This window comes from Mastigoproctus giganteus, chromosome 3 (assembly GCF_048544385.1).
Source record: "Mastigoproctus giganteus isolate SK-2022 chromosome 3, ASM4854438v1, whole genome shotgun sequence".
Taxonomy (NCBI): domain Eukaryota; kingdom Metazoa; phylum Arthropoda; class Arachnida; order Uropygi; family Thelyphonidae; genus Mastigoproctus; species Mastigoproctus giganteus.
The window spans coordinates 222,603,128-222,620,862 of NC_143577.1; the positions used below are offsets into that span (position 1 = coordinate 222,603,128).

Sequence of the window (17,735 nt, forward strand, 5' to 3'; positions counted from 1 at the left end):
TCTATGCCGCCCCGAGGCCCACTGACCTCTTGGCCAATTCATGTAAAGCAAACGAAACGCGCATCATTTATAAATATTGACACAATTAAATAATGCTTCTGATTAAATTTCCAACACCTTTAATCCATGGATATGTAACAAAACGGCTGACATCAATGAGTTATTTTTCACTCACGTGAATACAGGTATACATGAAATACACAACAAAGACCATATGAAAAGGTGCACTATGACCGAAAGAGTAGATGCGTTCAAAGCAACTGTGTAACTAATTCTAGACAGTACAAAAGAATGCTTAGAAATACCTCTACTACAGATTGTAAATGAATTGTTCCAGCTCTCAACTGGAATGGTGTCAGCATTCAAATGTTACAAAAAGACAAGACTTTTTTTTTTTTTTGAATTAATATTTTTAATAAGTTTTAATAATTGGAAATACTGCTGTGAAGGACTAATAAGGAACATTTTTTTTTTAAGATTTTGCCCAAAGGAAAATGAGTCTCCATGAGACGTCAGAATACAACTTCATAATCATTTATTCATAAATGACAACACATTTTTCACTTTATCTGGCATACTTTTTTTCCAAACCTGTTGTCCTAAAAGCTTTATTGGATCATTTTTTAATTTGTTCCAGCCAAAAAAAGTCTTCATACCATTTAGTTCTGAGTTTAAAACTTAAATTCTAATTCAGAAAATGCATAATGCAAAACATTATGCTAAACATTGGTACACCCAACAACAACTAGGCGCACGTGAGGGTTTCAGATGAATTCTGATCTATTAAGAAAGTTTCTTCCAATAGAATATAGTTTATTATAATTAAGCTCAGTGAGGTAAAAAGTCTACAGCTTCTCTCGAAAACAACAGATGCACTGAGTGGTCACTTTATTAGGTACACCTAATAAAGTGGTCCACTTTTATCTGTAAGAACAGCCTCTTTTCCTCGCGGTATAAGCTTGAAGCGCGAGTACTTACTACATGGATTCTAGTCCATGTTGACGCAAATGCTTCCCACGTTCGTTGCAAATTGGATGGTTGAAGATTTCTACTCCGAAGAGCTCATTCTCCCTCATTCCAGAGGTGCTCAAATTGGATTGACATCTGACCACTAGAGGAGGAAACCACAAGTTCTAAATTGCCGGAACCAGTTCTGTACAGGACCCCTTCACAGATAAATACACTGCTGCCATGAATGATGTGCCTAGTCGGAAGCCATTTCCAGATAATTTGTGGCATGCATCCAAATGTTACTCTGCTGTATAAAAGAGGTCCAATAGGCACCACGATAGTGTTCCACACCATTTCACCGTCCGCCCCAACCCACACGCCTGCATTGTTGACATATGGCAGAATAGATCAGTGGATTAATATTGTTTTCATCATATTTTTGTTCTCCCAACAGCGTGAAACAAAAGGAACCGAGATTCGTCAGACCAGGCAACATTTTACCACCGCTATCGAGTGATGGTGTTCCTGAGCCAATGTAACCGTATCTTTTTTTTTTTTTTTTTTTTTTTTGCTGACAGGAATGAAATGTTGGCCTCAGTTGGAAACACGCGTCAACAAGCGGTTCCCGACTACAGAAGGATCGTTGTCAGCTGGATGCTATACGATTACTGGACCAATCTCGACTTGAGATACAGTCATACGTGAAAAACCCCAGTTTTCGAGACACACAGAGCGGCGCGTTTGCCTCCGACTACCATGCCACGTCCAAAGTCATTTAAATCTTTCATCTTGCCTATTCTCTCACTGAATTGCTCACATAAGTGGCCAGTCACAATACCACTGCATTACGGTACATCTACTCACATTACACTGCGGAGTTACCATAGTTTGGTCGGGTAGTGTAAAAAAAAAACTCGCTTATCTAACCACCTGCTTTATATCGCACGTGCTGCTGCTACCGAAGAAATGCCTATTTCATGAAAAGGGTAGGTGTAACTAATACAATGGACATACAGTGTATAAAAATCTTTTCATGACTCCAAGAAAATCGAAAACTGAAGTTAAAAAGTTTAGAGGAGTAATAGGGTGGTGTACAAATGCATTAATTTGCACTCCCATAAGGGTATCTATGATTCATAAGCCCGTTATTTGAAAGTCCACATTTTTAAATCTACGTTATTTGATGGACTAATGAAAAAAATTTGTACAATCACTTAAATGAATAATAATTTTCTATAACGCATCGAGCAGGTAGATCATTAATGACATTATGGATATTTGACATTCCTGCTCTAACCCATCATTTTCTATTATAATAATTAACGAAAACAATCAATTAAGTTTCAAAAAGCGAATACTAGCTTTAAAATAATCAGAAGCAGAAACACTAAAATAAAACTATGACGTTTGAAAGCAAAGCGTTGACTGTACCTTTATTTACAGCTAATTGGAAGTAAATGTTGTCAAAGGAAGATTCGCAATCAAATTCAGAATTCCGACGGACTCTCAGATAATCCGATTCGGGATCTTCCATAGCGAGACAACTGCAAATGGCACTGGAGGATGAGATGGCAGAGATTACGATGAGTATATCCTTACATATCCGATTCTTAAAGAAAAATTTTCGATTTCAACAATCAAAAGAGGCAGGATGAACTAGTGCCAGTTATTCGGGGAACCCCCATCATGAGAAAGGAAACAAAAATTATATCTTTAAGAAAAAGCAAAGCTGTGGCAAACGAACGCCGGTGTGCACCGATAGATTTACACTGTGTGCTCTTCACATGGAGCAATGTCGGTGCGCGCTTTTGACAATCGGTTAAGGAGAAGATGAGCCAATCAGAAAGAAGCCCGGGGTATCACGTGGGCAAGAGGCGAGAGAGCAAATTTGCAGCTTTTTCGGAAACGCCGTAAAGCAACTTTTGTTTGAATAAAAAAAAAGAAATAATTCTACGAGTTACACTTGCGCCATCAGCGTCACCATGGCAACCACATCGAAAGCTATCCACTGATACACGAAAGTAACGAAATTTAAAATATCACGCACCTACAAAACCGACCGGAAAAAAAAAAAAAAAAAAAAAAAACGTAATCGTAACCTATAATGGTTGGAGCCAAATCGTACTAACCTGGTTCCATCGGGCATGCGTAATAAGTGGGAAAAATAAAAGTATTTCTCTACGTATTTATTACCTCGATACATAAAGGAGAAACGTGACGTCACTTAGCATTAAGTCACTTAGCTGCAACAGCGAGTGTTCTAACATTGGCTTATTTGCCGAAGTCCAGATGAACAGAATTGCGAATTCATTAGTGGCCTATACGACACTTCTTCAAAGTATTAAAGTCAACACGAGGCGGCAGTACGAGAGGCAACGCGACACACTTCAAAATTGGTGCCTTAATCCCTGCAACTGCTAAGATCGGTACCTTCTGGAGATTACTTACTCCAGCGACTTCCACCAGTCACCTACTTTTATTATAATTTCACGCGCAATTTAGAACATCGCGCGAGCCCAACGTAGACGGGCTGACTGGAAGGATTTAAGACAACGGAAGAGCAATTTTGATCAGTCATCCGTTTTCGTGAGTAGGAATGCGAAGTAGGGAGCCGTGTTCAGAGTGGAAGGACGTCCATGATTAATGTTAAGTACTTTACTGCATCACCTGCGCAGGTATGCAATGGAAAAGTCAGACCTGGTAACAATGCATATTAATGGTGAAGCTGAGCATCCACTCGAAATCATAATACAGGCAGTAATTTAGATTTGAAACGATGTGCTATTCAGTTCAAGTAGAAGTAGATTTAGAACTTGTGGTTTATGAATATTTACTACTGCAGCATACAAAATGACAAATACCGACTATTGTAAGTTGGTTGAACACTAGGTTTGAATGAATACTGTTGTATTACAAAACACAATAACTTGGGATATCTGTCAATGGCAACTTTAATAATTATTTCATTTATTATTATTATTATTATTTTTCGGTTCACTGATGATCTAGAGTTTAAAGATGGATGATACTGAAGAATAAGAACTGTTATATTAGGGCTACCGAAGAATGAACTCATCTGCCCATGTGTAATACTGTATGTCCATAAACTGCGTATGTTCTCCGGTTAATTTTTCTGTTTTGTTAGACAAAACACTTGAGTTTCAGGGGCACGGAGAGGGGAGGGAAAAAAAAAACCTTAAAAGTTCCTCTCATTATTGACGGAACTCCAACCCGTACCTTTTCTACCTGGTGCAGGGAAGACGGTGATTATAACCAATGTGCTATCCGCACGGAGAAGATAGATGATACACAGTGGACACTGTGTTGAGGGTCAGCGGCACCAATGGTTTCCCACAACTGCGCAAAGATGACAGATAGATGAATGGATGGATGATACATTAGATCTTTAGGAAACCCATAAAATAAAGTTTACAGGAGTTAAGTTTGGCAGTGACCATGCTATTGGGACTACTTTTTATCCACCGAACTGGAACTTAAGAAAACCTCGAATATCAATAAGGTAATGGGAGATCATCACGTACTGAAAAACAAATTCAGAGAATATCATCGTCTGAGATACGAAAAAGCTCTAAACTATGTCACGATACAAATTCATTCACTGTGCTTATAATAAAAGGTACATAAATTTATTTTGGACACTTAGATCCACAAGACTTTTACTGTCAAGCATGATTTCCTGGAAATCATGAGGCCTTTCAACCCTCTAAATTCGAAGGTACATTTTCGTTACTGAAAACCAAAGGCGAAGTTTTTTTTTTTTTTTTGGCATCCCAGTCAACATTTCTCCATGATGTTTTACCTCATGTTCTGTAGTATACAAGTTTAAGGCTTAGGATATAAAGCTTTTCTAAACACACTCCACTGTTGCTTGAAGAAAATCTAGTATACATCTAGCATGGTATGATGATAACAAATTTTTTTTTTTTTTTTGCGACTTCTAGCAAACATACGCCTCACTGCCTAACCTTTTCCACTCTTTCAATGCTTTCGCTAGGTATTGGTTTTTCTTATTGCGTCACGCACACAGCTTTCGTGAAATTTCTGTGCCACTCATAACACTGAAGATTCACGTGGAGAATTTCCATCAAAAAAAGTTCGGAAACTGCAGTGAACTTGTGTCACAGACATTTTCTTCTACATAGTGTGGAAGAAAAAATATGTCCGTGATACAAAATATTATTGATTCTATTCTAGCAGTAGGGGTGGTAACCATAGAATATAAAAACTTAAAACTATGAACCTACATTATAAATAAACTGCTCAAATGAGTTTACTACTTCATGATAACTGCTTTTATGGCAATCAGATACCTTGAGCAGCCACTTTATTAGGTACACGGAGCACCTAATAAAGTGGCTGCTCAAGGTATTTGACTCTGTTCATGAAATGGAACCCTCTTGAATAACAGCATCATGTGTTCGTATCATGAGATATAAAGCAGGTGAGCAGATACGTAGAGATGATGCAAGCGTGTAAAACGCAAGAGCTGACAGGACTCGTAGGGAGTAATAGTAAGGCTACAGTCAGTCAACAACCCAGTACAACAGTGGTAACCAAAGAGGTATTCTGGAACGCACCACAAATCGTCGTACCTTGTCATGAATGAGGTATTGTAGCGAGACCGAAATGGGTTCCACTACTGTTCAGCAAAAAACAAGCGGATACGGTTACAATGGCACAGGAACACTAACACAGGATAATGGAGGGCTGAGAAAACGCAGCCTGGTCTTAGGAATTCCGGTTGCTGCTCTTTCACTTCACGCTGTTGGGAGGATCGGAATATGGCGAAAAGAGCAAGAGTTCAATGCATGCTGGCAGTAGCGTGGGAAGTGTTTTCTTGTGTATACATCAGTGCCCTTGATATCAGTGGAGCAACATTTGAATGTCACAGGTTATCTGGAACTTTTCTGACCAGGCACTTCCTTCATGGATACGATGCATCTTTCTGCGAATGAGATCGTCCACAATAAAATGCACCATGTAAAAAGGCTAGCATTGCACAGAACTGGTTCTAAGAAGAGTAGAGCGAATTAAAACTACTGCGATGGCATCCGCAGTTATCAGATCTCAATCTAATCGACCACCTGTGAAATAAGGTGTAACGTTCTCTTTGGAGTAGAGATCGGAAAGCGATTTATATAATAATAGCGAATCCTTGCCAAGGTAAACAGATGTATGTATGTTAGGCGAGAAAGAAACTATGCTACGAGGCCAGAAGATATTGTATGCAAATTGCTTGTATTAGATGGTGGATTTATCTCATTTTCTGGACAAAAAACCAGAGTTATGGGAGAAATAGTCATGTAATCCTCACCAGAAACCGACTAACCCAGCGACGCTATGAAGAAAGCCATAAAAATTCCTAGCGTCGGAGCAAACGGTGATTATAACCATTCTGCTACCCGCGAGGACGAAACTAAACATCTACTAGAAGGGAGTTAAGACCAACTCTTATTTAACAGTAGTGTAAATATATTTATGAAATAAACCACCGTTAAGAAGCGTGTCACAGGGATGCTAGTCCAACCCTGTTTCTTCCCACACTTGTTAGAGATTGGTTGTTGTAGTAGGCTTTTAGGAGCATCAGCGACTAAGGTCATATTGCTCCGTGTATATTGTCTGAAAATTGCGTGTTCTGCGGTCGATTCTGTTTGCTGGATGAAAAACCATGCTACCCTCCACTGAGACCGACTAACTCAGCCACGTGTGTGAAAAAGACCCATAAAATTCCTCCCATCATTGACGGGATTCGAATTCAGGTCTTTTCCACCCAGTGTGGGGAGAACGGCGATCCTACCAACTGAGCTACTTACGAGGACTTAGAGATTGGATGGTTGTGACTTTCTACTACTAAGAGTATATTCCAAATCACTGCACAAGTGCTCAATTGAATTTGAGATTCCCAGTTTATTTTATCTGTGATACATTTCATACGATATACAATCACATCTACGATATGACTACTAGTATTCAACTAATCTACCCATATTCTAAAAGGTCCAGAATTGATTTTTCCCGCAAATGAGTGACTGTGCATACCTCTAAACAGTTTTTCTTTCAAAGGCAGTAACACATTTTGTCAACTATTGGAAACAATGCAAGAGGTTTTTGTCACCATGTTACAGTGCTTTCTCAGCAGCTTGCATCTTTGAACCGACAACTTTTGAACAATTATTTTCCTTCCAGGAATGAAACTGCATGGTAAGAAATCCTGTGAGTAAGACGAATGCTTAATGTTGCTATTCCATGTTTGCTACATATCATATTAGCTTAGTCAGCACTGGAACTCATTTACTTAACAGGTTTATGCAACCAAGTAACAGGGGTCTCTTAATTGCTATCTACTTCATTTCATCATTTTACTTGTATATTACTCAGATATTTTTAGTTTTTTTTTTTAATGCTCTGCTAACATCTTTGAGGCCAACTACAGGCCAGACTGTTTACAAGAGGAGTCAAGGCAGTTAAGGTAATGATGAGTTATTATATTGAAGAGAAGCTGAGTGTATTTTTTGGGAAGTTTTCTTTTTGCTAGATTAAAAACCCGATTCCCAAAGAGGGCGGAAAAAGTTCAAGTCTCGATAGGCCTCAAACCCGGTCCACTTTAAATGTTAATTAACATGTAAACCCAAATCCTTTGGGTTCACGTGCAACAGAAAAGCCACAACAGCAATGATGATTTGGCAAATACCTCTGTTCCCAGCCATGTGTCGTTTTTTTTTTTTTTTTTTTTTCAAATTCCATTCAGAATCTGTAGACTGGTTTTATTATTAACAAGCTAATTAAAATAATAATAATAATAAATAAATAAGAATTGCCAGATTTCTGTTGGAACCGATTTTAATGATATTTGGCTGGAAAAGCATGAAAAACGTTTTAAAATGCTCCACTATATATTTTCATGAATATCCGTCCAATTTGAGTTGAGTTGTTACATACAGATGGACGGATATGATGAAGATATGAGCATTAACCCCTGGCTTTTAGCCGTGAAGGGTATTGTGTACGGCATGTGCGTTTGTATGCAATAAAGAGTTCTTCTTCTTCATTATGAATATATGCTAACGTGCCTAATAGTAATAATGAAAGCTGACTTCCATAAAGATATGGGATTGGTTGGCTAATCATAACCAAGCTAGTTACTGCCCATTCTAATAGATCATGTCTTTACTTTCCAATTCCATTCAAAATGTCAAAAAAAAAAAAAACACTTCACACTATTTTCTTCTAACTGATTATAACCCCACAGTCAATAAATATTACTAATATATATATAAATAAATAAATAAATAAAATGTTGTGATACATATCAAAGACTAACAAGTGCTGCAGATTTGATTGCTGCATTAAATTATAGACTGCTTTCGCTTAATATACGAGTTATGTTCAAGGACCAAGTATTCATTAATTTTTCTGAGACAAGATTACAGAGGGAGAGAAATTACTAAAATTAAAAAATACAACTATAAATATGCTCGTAGACCTTCGATGAGGCAGTAGTATGATTGTGAATGTTAACTTAGCCAATAACACGATCGATGGAATTAATGTACTTCCAGGGTGAAATGATAATAGAGTACCACAAACAATCGGTCTGAACAAAATATTTAAACGGCACTGAAGATTCTCAAGTCGACGATTAGTATGTGACCAGCAAATGGAAGCATACTGGTGCTGAAGCCCGTCAACCACAACCACCTGGAGAACCCTCCGAAGCCACCTGCAGAGAATCATGCGCTCGGAAAGCAGGTCGACGTTGTCGCAGTACACACATGACATCATTGAAACTGACTCAGACATGGATTACTTTAGTTGTGCGGCCATCAACAAGTCACTAATCACACCCCGAATAATGCTAGTTGCCATCTGTCTTGCTTGCTGTAAGGTTCACCGTTTTTTGAACATAGACAAATGGAAATTGTACTTTGTGGTGATGAGTCGCGGTACTGGTAGACCATAGTACCACCACAAAGCACAATTTCCATTTTTCTACGGTCTAAAAAATGGTCCAAAGCTATCTGCAGGTTTGTACCGAGCCGACAGTGAATTTCGGCGAGGGTGAGTGTGATGGTATACTGTTTTTTCATGGTTTGGCCTGGGACCCACTGGTGGGTTTCGGAAAAAAATCATGAATGCTAAGGTCTACCTAAATATCCTGGACAATAATGCATTACCTATGTTGTGGCAGCACGTCAGGGAAGACCCATACCTGTATATGTAGAAAACGGTCCATATCATACTGCTCGCAGCGTTGTGGCGGACATGTGCGTTAAACAGTTGAACTGGCCAGCTTAGAACACTGATCTCAATCCTATAGAGAACCTCTGAAATAAAAGGATCGTAGGGTGCACATGAGAAAAGACTGGGCAAAAAAAAAAACCAGCTAAAATGTTCGATGCTTTTAAGATGGAATGGCAGTAAATATATAGGCTCATAAGGTCTCAGCAAACGTTTGGTTTTCCTGTAAATTAAAGCTATTCGTAGATATGCATTTGTCCAGATATTAATGGTAGAGCAGTGTACTTACCAAAATGAGAGATATTTGTTCTTTCATTTGAGTTTCGCAAATTTTGAATCATCCTGTACTTTTGGTATTCTATATGTCTATGTATAAAGAAAACGAGGAAGTATTGTAAATTTTTCATTAAACAACCTTCAGAATACTAGATCGTATAGAGATTTCGGAGAGTGATTACCCACAAGGGATTGAAATATAACAACACGGCAACCTCACTGACCACGCCCAAAAGATATGGCTGGAAATGTCAAAAGACTTCGTAGATACGATGGTTAATTATTGGATTCTCATAAACAGACAGCTAAAAATATATCGTTCCTCAGGAGTGTCATAGAAAAATAAAAAAAAACGAGTGTCATGGAAAAGGAACTGACCACTGCATTAGTTCATTAACGTTAATATTTTGATGGCGTGAACAATTTTATTTTTTCTTTCTCCACAATTCAGGAACTCGGTGCTTTCAAAAATTCGTAAACTAGGTCCGTGTAAACACATTCGCCTAATGGTGATTTTCGAAGCTACCTAGAGCGATTATACTCTTGAGAATCTTAGAACAGCTGAAACATCGCTTACAGTAACGACACAAAATTACGTTTCGTTTCCAGAACAATACTGTCAAAAATTACCACGCGAAACGATGCTAATATGCTCTTAAAGATTCTCTTGCAGATGCAGAAATCGGCTAGTCATCCAACAGAGCTAATGTTTACTCTCGGGTATGCAGCGATTTTTTGCTTTTTACTTCCATCGACGATACAAAAATAGTCCAAAGTGTTTTTTGATTTTTTTTTTTTGTCTACTCTCGCCGTACAGGTGTTACGTCAATAAAGGAACTGGAAAAGATTTTCTAAGCCGCTAAAAGAAAGTACATAAAAAAGAACTGTCCAAACACTGTAATACATTCCAGTGTATGTGAAAGACAAACAAGAGTTGAAAGTGGCTGCAAGTTTTCGATCTCTTTTGAAACGATTATAAACCTTGCTACGTCAGCTTCAAATGAAGGAAATAAAGACCGAAAAAAAGGCCTTTAGCCTGATCTAATCCAAAATCTATATTCAATTAACAGACCATATATAGACCTTTAAAATGATTCTGCTGACTACTGAAAGTTGCTTGCTCTCTATCTTAATTACCACGCATTTCTAAAAATACTGTCCCAAATTTAATTCAACTCCTTCATCTAGTAGTCGATGGAACTCCTGAAAAATTAAATATTAAATCAGTTCGTAGATGAATCCAGTTGCAGTCACTTAGTCTATGGAACAAGTGATATTTTGATATATTTAGCACCTCGATATCAGCTGATCCATTAACACGCAAAGGCTCTGAGTTACTTACATAAACCATGAGTCCTGTATAAAAAAAAAAAAAAAAAAAAAAAAAACTTCCGTTCACTTTCGCAGGTGGAAAACCGTGAAATTTCCTGGGAATTTAATTTCATTTTCTATACACACGTAATTTACAAACATCATGATGATACAACGTAGATGAAACTGTCTAATCCAAAAACAACCCAATTCGATTAACCATAATCCAGCTCCAATGTATAGCTTCATTGGCAATGAGACAATTGCTGCCGATGTATTATAAAAGTGTAACACCTTTGGGAAGAATCACTTCCGTTATGTTTTGTGAAAATAGTTCTGTACAAGTCAATAAAAGCTGGTTGCACGTAATTTCAGTTAATCTTGACCCAATAGACCATAAAAAAGAATTCCTGCTTAGAAACCAAAGAGTAAGAAATACAAATCTAGAACAGTCCGCCCCCTTTTGGCATGCATTTTTTGAAACAAATTCCCAATCACATCAGTAAACAGTGACAGGTCTACATGTACGAATTTTATTCAAAACACCCATAGAAAAAAAAAAAATAAATAAATAAAAATTGAAATGGGGCAAATTCTACATTCTCATGAAGAGTTATAATAGATACAGAATAGCTGCAGTCAACTATTTTATTTCGCAGAAATCACACAGTACTTAATGCTTCCCATTGTATTGAATCATTGGGTACACAACGATACACATCATCAAATGCTGAAAAATTATGTATATTTTAGCGTCGTAAGTGCTTATTTACGTCATAAGTGTCTCAATAAATGAAAAGTATAAAAATATACTTATCATTATATGTTAACAGATCCACAACAGCCAGAACTCAACTGCACCCCCATCTGTCCCTGTCTCCAGCCCTCTCCTGTAACCTACAAGACCCATCAGCCTCTCCATATCATCTTTCAATTTTCCTTCTTCCTATCCTTTTCTCACATTTCTTTCAATTATATCCATAAATAAAAAAAAAAACTCTTCCCTTGGTACATAAATAAATAACCGTTATTGTATTACCAAATAGTATACGATAACCCTCATGCCAACACGACGAATAAGTAGTCATTAATGAGATTTGTTAAGTCTGATTAACAAATATCATTAAAAAGAGATGAAGTTAGCATAATAGTGCATAAAATGAGCGTACAGGATGTCGGTATATCTGCGTTACCACATACTTTCTCACGATGGAATTATTACTCACAAGTAACTGCTGGGCGGCCCACATCAGAAAGCAAAATATGGGTGTTAACTTCTCGATGTGTTATCTGAAAGAAAGCGTTGTGTCAAAAATAACACCCAGTTCTGTGTGGGTGAAACACTGGTATTATTTTGCTTCCAGAGAGACTTGAAGATACTCTGGATTTTATCTCAGTGAAAAAGTTATTAGGCTAATTTTTCAAGTTGGATTTGAAGAATGAAGGTTAAAAGATATGCTGCAAAGTGTTTTAGTTTAGCGTTTATTTGTTTGGGGTTACTTGCTGGGCTGACCTCGGTAGGGGTTCTTGTTAACAGCTTGACATCCTCAACGAAGCTGATAATATCTTGCCTTTTCGCAAGAAATGGCGAAAAATTACAGTGAAAAAGGATCCCTGAAAGTAGGATACTTTTCCAGGCAATCCTTTTATTCCTTACAGCCTCCTCATGCTTCCAATTTCTTTTATCCTCCCCAGTACGTCCTCATTTCTATCCCTACTTGTCTATTCCACTCTTTCAAGCCTCCAACTCTACATGCACATTTCAAAACTTATAATATTCTCTTTCCTCGGTGTTAATGTCCCAGCCACACAAAGAAATACGCTGCATAAAAAAATATTTAACTAACTCTTCTTAACCAGATGTCCACATTCTTCTCCCTATAAATATCCGCTTAATCTTCTGAAATACTATTTTATTCATTAAAATTTCTAATTTTATGACTATTTCTCTCATCATATGGACACGGCATCTCTTCATGCAGGCACAGTATCTCAGCATGAGATACTGTGCCTCCCCAGTACGTCCTCATTTCTTCATTAAAAACATCACAATGTGATGTTTTTAATGAAGATCAACAAATAGTTTTGTTGATGCAATCAAAGGTGGTCATTTTTTCGAAATGCTTATATACGGCATGGGGGGGGGCAAAAATCATCCAGAGTTTCAATTACTCTACCAAGCACAAGCAATAATAAATGTGAAATTCAGATAATCCAAATATGTGGACTTTCTGCTAAATACCCTATTATTTTAAGGCTCAGAAAAATATAAAATCTTTATACAGAGATCAAATCAGAGAGTGAATAAAATTAATATAATTAATCAAAATTATTATCATTACTCCTTTTCTTTTTAATCGAAAGTTATCATTTCGGTTTAGAACATGCTTCCTTTTGGAATAGTAAATGCTAATAACTCAAACTAATTAACAAAAGTACTAAATAGGACAGCTAATTAGCTGGGCAGGAAGGATTGTGGTGCCCTTTGGGATGCACGATACTGCTCACACTGGCTAGACACCAGAGAACCGACCAAGTTAATTTCGCACCGTTACCCAGTTCGGCATACCTTAGCTATCAAGATTGGTTTATACTCCCACAAATCTTTACAGTTAATCATAGTAGGCATCTTTCGTCCGTGCTATTTCTATGAACAGTTACATAATCTCACATCGTATATATAATTACTTCTAATGCGACCACAGCCGAGTGGGTAGAGTGGATAGAAGGAATTCTTCAGGTTGCTTGTATCCACCAACCAATCTAAATGTGGTAAAAATATTTGAGAAGTGTTGTCAGACGTTTCCCCAACGGGAACAAAAGCATTCCAAGAATGAAAAGGCGAAGTAAAAAAAAAAAAAAAAAAGAACGTTCCAAGAATTAGGTTTTACTGGTAATTTTCTCAGTTAAATTAGAAAAACGCCTTCCGGACATGAGATTAGAAAACCATGATTCGTCACTCCATAATCAGGCCTGCCATCACTGCAGGGAACATTACGATTGATGGTGCACCAGCAAGTCGACGCTGTGCATTGTGTTGACTTTCTAGTGCACAACCGATGTGAGTACTGCCTTCTTCCATAAAATTCGTTGCAATGCAGCTCCCTGCTTATCAGTCTAGTACTAATATCAGTTCCTGTGACCTCCCTGACCACTATTTGATGAGGACTGAAGGGATCTACGTACTACTCTTCTGAACGCCATCCGGTCTCTTTCTTAAATTTCTACGGTCTACCCGAACGATTCTAGGGTGTAGTGTTACTACAGCCTAGAAAAATGCCCATAAAACTTCCTGGAGTCATTGACGGCATTCGAACTCAGGTCTTTTCCACCCAGTGTGGGGGAGGATGGTGATTACATGATTACGGTGATACTGTGCTGCCCACAAGGCAGTTTTGCTGTAATACGAGCAGATTGGTTGCTAATATGGCATCCTCTGATGACACCTGGTTGGAAGTCGTTAAGATCAATGGCTCGACCCATCTATTGTACAGGGCGTCCCAAAAGTCACTATCTATTAGGCTAAACAAGGCAAATTTTTTTTAAAAAAATGTTTTAATGACAATATTATACGTATATTTTAGAACAATGTAAATACCTATATTTTGTAGCAAATTATGCGTATAATCATGTCAATTAGACATTTTTTATGAAATTCATCTTATTTAGCCAAACAGATAGTGACTTTGGGACACCCGGTATTTCGTATGGTTCATTTCCCCCCAAATCTTAGGGGATATCAGGATATCAGGATATTTTTGGCGATTTAGTGTATATTGCCGTGGAAGATGCCCGCCAAGCAAACCAACCTTCAGCAATATGTGCTTCATGATTTTAATCTCATTTAGTTCAAACAGTGGCAAATGGGAAAAAAAAAAAAAAAATCCTAATCACAGTTTATTTCAACGAACTTTAAATTGTTAGTGTACGATCACATTTACAACTGATTTCTTAAATACACAATAAATCATCCATGTACAGTCTGTCCTCGTATAGCACGATAGTTGCGTTCCTAGAAATCCTCGTGCAATGTAAAATCGTGCAATATAAACAACAGGCCCTATGGGAAAAGTAGGGTTAGGTGCCGACCACCCAAGATTGAACACACATTTGGAACCAAAACATTACCAAACACAATAAATAATCGGGTAATTTTAATCGTTATAAAATACGTAAGTATTTTATAACGATTAAAATACGTAATAAAAATAATATTATATTATAATAAAGTATTTTTAGTATTTTTTAATACTAAAAAAGTATTTTTTACGAATAAAATACGTATTTTATTCGTAAAAAAATTATTATATTAAATAAAATAATCGTAATAAAATACTTACGTATTTTATAATACGTAAGTATAAATTATAATACGCAAGTCGTAATAAAATATTGCTAATGCTTTTGCTTCTATCGTAAGCAAACTTGCTTTTTGTTTGATTTTCTATCCAAAGAGATGACAGCCATTCCATCTCTTCCAATTCTTTGTGTCTTAATCTAATGGATTTTAATTACACTTTGAGTTGTTTCCGCTATGAAAGTTGTTTTTATTTTCTCTGCATTCTTTGTAATTCTCGGCGTTGCCTCATTTAGGTCTGTAGCACGTGCAATATCACATGGTCTTTCATTTCGCTCAAAGCGTTTCACAATTTCATATTTTTTCTCTATTGACAGAAGCGGACTGGCCATAAGCCTTACGGGGGAAACCACAGTGGGCCGGAGGCCGGTGTGATTTTGGCCATAAACAGTAGTATGAGGCCACTATAAATTTTCCCGGGTAAGAATTTTTGACCCAGTCCGCCTCTGTTTAGCGATACAGTCGGTCCTCGTATAACACGTGTTTGCATTACACGAATTCGATCATACACGATTTATAAATAGGGGAACGTTATCTTATATAACACGAACCGAATTCGCTTATACACGATTCGCCTTTGTGTTTACAAGAAATGGCAGTCGAATGCGGAATCACCCCAACTGAACGCAACACGATAGGAACGAAGAAGTTTCTGAAAATGTATTTATGTGTTTTATATCAGTGAAGGGGAAACACATTTCACGATAATAACATAAAAACCAACACAATTCCAGCTATCGATATAATCGCAAATGCAATTAGATCGAGTTTACTACCAGTTTATAACAGATTCCACTAGCAGAAACGCAACTGGAAATTGTTTTTATTGTTTTATGGTAGTAACCCCCCCCCCCCCCCAGAAATGTGTTTTAGTAAAATGTGAGGTGTTAATAGTGTATCTCGGCCTTTACGGTGTCGTTTATTCAGTTGCTATACGCGCGCAGCTTTGTTTATGTGTATCAAGCATGCCTCCTCGTTTTGTAATTGTGCTTTATTCCCTAAAAATGAGTAAAATACTTAAAAGGTGTGAAAAGGAAGCGTCCTGGCTAAGACACTGCAGATTCAGAGAGAAAAAAAAAAAAAGAAGCAATATTGATAAACAGAGGCGGACTGGGTCAAATATTCTTACCCGGGAAAATCTGTAGTGGCCTCATACTACGGTTTATGGCCAAAATCACACCGGCCTCCGACCCACCGTGGTTTCCCCCGTAAGGCTTATGGCCAGTCCGCTTCTGTCGATAGAGAAAAAATATGAAATTGTGAAACGCTTTGAGCGAAATGAAAGATCATGTGATATTGCACGTGCTACAGACCTAAATGAGGCAACGCGGAGAATTACAAAGAATGCAGAGAAAATAAAAACAACTTTCATAGCGGGAACAACTCAAAGTGTAATTAAAATCCATTAGATTAAGACACAAAGAATTGGAAGAGATGGAACGGCTGTCATCTCTTTAGATAGAAAATCAAACAAAAAGCAAGTTTGCTTACGATAGAAGCAAAAGCATTAGCAATATTTTATTACGACTTACGTATTATAATTTATACTTACGTATTATAAAATACGTAAGTATTTTATTACGACTATTTTATTTAATATAATAATTTTTTTACGAATAAAATACGTATTTTATCCGTAAAAAATACTTTTTTAGTATTAAAAAATACTAAAAATACTTTATTATAATATAATATTATTTTTATTACGTATTTTATAACGATTAAAATTACCCGATTATTTATTGTGTTTTGTAATGTTTTGGTTCCAAATGTGTGTTCAATCTTGGGTGGTCGGCACCTAACCCTACTTTTCCCATAGGGGCTGTTGTTTATATTGCACGATTTTGCATTGCACGAGGGTTTCTAGGAACGCAACTATCGTGCTATACGAGGACAGACTGTATTGCTTTTTTTTTTTTTTTTTTCTCTCTGAATCTGCAGTGTCTTAGCCAGGACGCTTCCTTTTCACACCTTTTAAGTATTTCACTTATTTTTAGGGAATAAAGCACAATTACAAAACGAGGAGGCACGCTTGATACACATAAACAAAGCTGCGCGCGTGTAGCAACTGAATAAACAACACCGTAAAGGCCGAGATACACTATTAACACCTCACATTTTACTAAAGCACATTTCTGGGGGTTACTACCATAAAACAATAAAAACAATTTCCAGTTGCGTTTCTGCTAGTGGAATCTGTTATAAACTGGTAGTAAACTCCATCTAATTGCATTTGCGATTATATCGATAGCTGGAATTGTGTTGGTTTTTACGTTATTATGGTGAAATGTGTTTCCCCTTCACTGATATAAAACACATAAATACATTTTCAGAATCTTCATTCCTATCGTGTTGCGTTCGGTTGGGGTGATTCCGCGTTCGACTGCCATTTCTTGTAAACACAAAGGCGAATCGTGTATAAGCGAATTCGGTTCGTGTTATATAAGATAACGTTCCCCTATTTATAAATCGTGTATGATCGAATTCGTGTAATGCAAACACGTGTTATACGAGGACCGACTGTATTCTATACTGTATATTTTGCTAGGGTTGATCTTGAGCCTTGTTGACCTGAAAGGAT

The 17,735-nt window shown here is 37.2% G+C and overlaps 1 protein-coding gene across 4 annotated transcripts in view; it reads right to left on the reverse strand.

The window, feature by feature from the left end:
• Window positions 1-17,735, reverse strand: part of LOC150088777 (cAMP-dependent protein kinase type II regulatory subunit-like) — a 342,430-nt gene that overhangs the window by 128,640 nt on the left and 196,055 nt on the right. The window contains exon 1 of one of the 4 annotated variants that reach the window (XM_090369649.1): window positions 2,383-2,725. The exons of the other annotated variants lie outside the window; for them this stretch is intronic. Within the exon in view, the coding sequence (XP_090225775.1) occupies window positions 2,383-2,485 (103 nt within the window). The 5' untranslated portion in view covers window positions 2,486-2,725. Of the gene's footprint in view, window positions 1-2,382; window positions 2,726-17,735 lie in introns of those variants that run through there. 4 annotated transcript variants of the gene reach the window in all.